General features: G+C 39.1%; 1 protein-coding gene across 1 annotated transcript; it reads left to right on the top strand.

Moving 5' to 3' along the window:
• Nucleotides 1-254: 254 nt before the first annotated feature.
• Nucleotides 255-1,490, top strand: LOC132888474 (B-type lectin plumieribetin-like). Its single transcript, XM_060924520.1, has 3 exons — nt 255-312; nt 994-1,087; nt 1,239-1,490. The coding sequence occupies exons 2-3, from the start codon at nt 998-1,000 to the stop codon at nt 1,488-1,490; spliced, it is 342 nt and encodes a 113-aa protein (XP_060780503.1). The 5' UTR covers nt 255-312; nt 994-997.
• The last annotated feature ends 928 nt before the right edge of the window (nt 1,491-2,418 follow it).

The following is a 2,418-nucleotide window of genomic DNA, read 5'->3' as shown; positions in this document are numbered from 1 at the left end:
CCACAGGACAGTGAGCGTCGTCTCGGGTTCTCAGAACGAATGCTTGGTTCCTCTTTCAGCTTAATCACTGGAGCTTAGCAGAACAGTGTTTGTTCATATTCTGCTAATGGGCTGTGTGTAAAAAAAAAAACAGTGAGAGGAGGAGTCCTAAACTCTGTCTCGGTCAGAGTCAGTCCATATAAACCCCATCACTCATCACCAATCCGCAAAGCAGCTCACTGGTTCATCTTCTCCGCTCACTGGTTCATCTCTCCTCTCACTGTTCATCTCTCCGCTCATTGATTCATCTCTCCGCTCACTCCCATCGTGCAGGTGAGTAAAACTGATTGAACCTAAAGTGCACCTGGTTTATTTATTTGAACATTTAAAGAAAAAAACCCCAGATGTGATGTATGAGCATGGCCTTTTATAAAGATGACTAAAGCTGAAGAATAAAACTAGAACTGATGCATTAATTATTAAATATCAAGCCTGATATCCTCGGATCAGTTTGTGCACGAATTTATAGCTTCTATAATATAAGAACAGGAGCTTGTTTTGAACGTTCTGCAACCTTAAATCTGACTATAAACAGATGAAAGCATGAAATATTATAAATATAAGCACAAGCATTTGTGATGTTTTATTCTTTAATAATTAAAAATGGTAAACTTTGGCAAATTGCTTTGGCATAAGAGAAAGAAAGCACTTGGGGATGAGCTGTTTTAGGAAAATAATCAACTTCCAGGTGGGAACAGTAACTTTGATTTGCATCCCGCTGTCTGGATGATTTTCCTACAACAACAAACCCACTCGTGTTTTATTCCTTACGTATTAGCTACGAGAACTAGAAATGTGGCTTTAATTATTTAGAAACAGTGAAAGTCTAAATATTAATATCTTCAGGTCAGCATGTACACAAATTCTTTTCCAATGTTCTTATCATTTTTTCCCATAAAAGTCACTACTTGCTTGAATCTGACACACATTTTTAATAACTGTCTTTATATTCAGAACCATGAGCAGGAACTTCTTGTCTATAAATGAAGAGCTCCAGAAAGGAGACTTCCTGTTATCCAACAACAGCGAGTACAAAGCAATCTTTCAGGTAGAACTGAAACATGGGAAATAAAGAGAGATGAAGAGTCTTCTTTGCTTTTTCTTCATTTGCTGTTTGAAAAAATTACTTCCAGTTCCTTTCACAGAAATATAAACTCACCTTCCATTCTCTGATATTGAACCCTAACGTCTTGTTTCAGGATGATGGGAACTTTGTAGTGTACGGCTGGGCGCCGGTGTGGGCTACTAACACTGGCGGCATTACAGGCATCAATCGCCTGGCCATGCAAAACGACTGCAACCTCGTCATATATACGCCGGATGAACCCGTGTGGGCCGCCGGCAGCTACAGCCCGGATCTCACCACATGCCGTTTAACTTTGGGTAATGACGGCATTCTGGTGATCCACAGGGACGGGAAAATGGTGTGGAAGTCCACTAAGAAGAATTAAAATTAATGAAACAAACTTCTCAAAATGCTTTGATGTTCCTTTCATCTGCAACTGTCATTAAAGTTGTCAATAAATCAGCAAAGCAGATCAGCTGGATGTCTCCGTGTCTCAGTATTATAGCCATAGCACTGTTATTACAATCAGTCATGAGCTGAACCTCAACACCACAATTACACCAATCACTATTTCAACTGCACTGTTGATAAATAATAAATCTAAGAAATATAATGTAAGGGACATAATTCTATTTAGAGTCAAAAATAATGAGTATAATATTGATATCAGATAGATTTTGATTGGTCTGTATCGAAGAAGGTTGAATTGATCAAGTGTGAGTGATGTAGAAATATAAGTCCTCTTATAACACAAACATAACACACACACTATTATCATTAGGAACATTAGGGACAAGCCTGCGAGCTGGGGACGGAATATCAGAACGTCAATAACATCAGTGATCGTTGCTAACATTAAGTACGTTAGCTAGCAACACAACAGACTCATGAAACAAACCATTCAAATGCTAACACACACAAACAATCCAGTACTTGTCGCTGACTGAAGAGATGTTCCACTGAGATGCAAGACTGAGAAAACAGACACAGCTTGGACTGTGATGAAGTTAATTTGAGACGATTGTGAGCTTTGGAGATCACGTTCCTCTGTAGTTCTGACTGTAATCACAATCTTTTACACAGATCACAAAAAAATCCTGACATGTGTACAAAAGTGTGAAGTAAAGGAAAGGTCGCCATTACTAATGCCATTTTATAGTGTCCTGTGTTCGTGTGTGTGATATGTACATATGCACAAGAAGGTACCCAGGTGTTGAAACACCGGCCCCTGGAGGTGATAAGGGGTGAAATGGAGTTTCTCCTGACACTCAGGTCATGAACATTTCAACTTGCAAAGATGTGACTTTAAAAGA

Source organism: Neoarius graeffei, chromosome 6, assembly GCF_027579695.1.
Source record: "Neoarius graeffei isolate fNeoGra1 chromosome 6, fNeoGra1.pri, whole genome shotgun sequence".
NCBI lineage: Eukaryota > Metazoa > Chordata > Actinopteri > Siluriformes > Ariidae > Neoarius > Neoarius graeffei.
This window is presented reverse-complemented; position numbering and strand designations above follow the sequence as displayed.